The sequence below is a fragment of the Myotis brandtii genome, unplaced genomic scaffold (assembly GCF_000412655.1).
Source record: "Myotis brandtii unplaced genomic scaffold, ASM41265v1 scaffold136, whole genome shotgun sequence".
In the NCBI taxonomy this organism is placed as follows: Eukaryota; Metazoa; Chordata; class Mammalia; order Chiroptera; family Vespertilionidae; genus Myotis; species Myotis brandtii.
Window position 1 is genome coordinate 997,467 of NW_005354829.1, and position 1,925 is coordinate 999,391.

General features: G+C 47.2%; 1 protein-coding gene across 1 annotated transcript in view; it reads right to left on the reverse strand.

Annotated features, from left to right (window-relative positions):
- The window catches only part of CPE (carboxypeptidase E), a gene marked incomplete at its 5' end in the record, with an annotated part of 87,565 nt that extends 85,642 nt beyond the window's left edge, over positions 1-1,923 (reverse strand). Inside the window, one exon of the mRNA XM_014535021.1 lies at positions 1,761-1,923. Within this exon, the coding sequence (XP_014390507.1) occupies positions 1,761-1,923 (163 nt within the window). The remainder of the gene's footprint in view (positions 1-1,760) is intronic.
- Between the last annotated feature and the right edge of the window lie 2 nt (positions 1,924-1,925).

The window sequence follows — 1,925 nt, forward strand, 5'->3', positions numbered from 1 at the left end:
AGCATCGATCAGCTGCCTCCTGCACACCCCCTACTGGGGATGTGCCCGCAACCAAGGTACATGCCCTTGACTGGAATCGAACCTGGGACCCTTCAGTCCCCAGGCCGATGCTCTATCCAGTGAGCCAAACCAGCCAGGGCAATAGTTTCTACCTTTAAAATACAAAGATTCCTGGTCAAGGGCACATACCTGGGTTGCAAATTTGATCCCCTACCCCAGTGTGAACGTGTGCAGGAGGCAACCAATCGATGTGTCTCTCTCACATCAGTGTCTCTCTCTCTCTCTCTCAAAAAAAAAAAATAATAATAATAAAATAAATAAATAAAAATAAAATGACTAGACATTTTGTATTCTATTAAGAAATTCCATGAACTTAAAATTTGCTTCATTTAAAAAGCAAATAATGTAAAAACATTTCTGAGTTCGCCTTTGTAAAATGAGTTAAATCTGTGTATTTTGTGTTTATGAAGAATCGAACATTATATTTTTAAATAGTGTGTTATTCAGCAAATGACTGATCCTTTTTTTTTTCTTTTAATACTGGGCACTGAGTGCCTGCTGTGTGCAGATGTGGGCTCGGTTCCGGAGATACTGTCCCTGCCTCACAGAGCTTGCAATCTGAAAGAGAAATTTACAAATCTTGACAAACCATACATTCCAGATATTCAAGCAAAAGAAGTATTGTTTTCATATTCAAAAGCATATCGCATTCTAACAGTAATATTACGATAGATTTTTACTGCTAGACTTGAAACAAGATAACAAAAGTGAATGTGAGCTTTCATATAATCTCCTTGAAAAATCTGCCAGGATTCATTAATAGTTCCTTTACTATCAGAAAACTAGGCCTTATTATAACTCTTAAGAGTAGAAACTCGAAAAAAGCCCCTAAGAACACTGTTTTAAATACCTCTAATAAATACTAAATACATCCCATTTAACATAAATTAAAACATGCCTTAAAATACTCTGGATGGAGATGCATAAGATAGGTATAAAGGAACAACATCTGAAATAAAAACCTGGTCACCAACCACTTATCCCAAGTGTCAAATGCAGGGGGGCGGGGGGGGGGGGGAAAATATTTCTTTTTGCTGAGAAAGGTCGAGTCCAGTTTCAAACTCCAAATGCCTGTCAAGGCCACTTTCCCATCCTGGGAGGAGGCCTACAGGTCTGCACACACCACCACCCAATGCTGCCAGTACCCTTAACATTCCCTGAGCATCCACAGTGCCCCTGTGCCTAATGCACACGTAGAGGCAGAGAAGGGTATGGAGAGCCTGCGGAACCCAATAAAGCTGGTCCTCGGGGAATTAGGAAATACGTATAAACGACTCTTCCTCTTGTCTCGAAGTCCCTGCCTTCTGCACCTTAGCTTTCTACACCTGTCTGCAAGGCTTCTGTTATTCCCTCGGGTCTCTGGTACAGCAAAGGGAGAGTGACCGCTGGGTTGGCGAGCCCGCAGATTTGCTCGCTACGTGCTCCTATCCTCTCTGGCCTAAGCTCCCCAAAAGGTGGCCTAACTGCTGGGGGAGGGTTTGGGGCTGGGAAGGGACGGAGGACGGCAGAGACTGGAACCCAGCAAGCCACAGCGCTCTAGGTCAGGTTCATCCCCATCTCCATCCGTCCCCCTAATTCCCCCACCTTCCACCCCAGACGCCCCCTTCCACAAGGCACCCCTGGGCCCACCTTGCCCTCCTGCCCCCAACCGCCACCAGTGCAACCGTCTGCGGCTCTCCTCCAGGGATGGGCGCGCTTACCAGGCTCATGGACCCCAGGGTTGTCGGACAGCTCGATGACCAGCAGCTCCCGGCCCTCGAAGCTGCGCCCCACCGTGTAGATCCTGCTGATGGCGGTGCACTGCAGCCACACGGACACCAGCGCCTCGCGCAGCTCGGGGTAGCGGTGGTACTCGAAGGAGATGC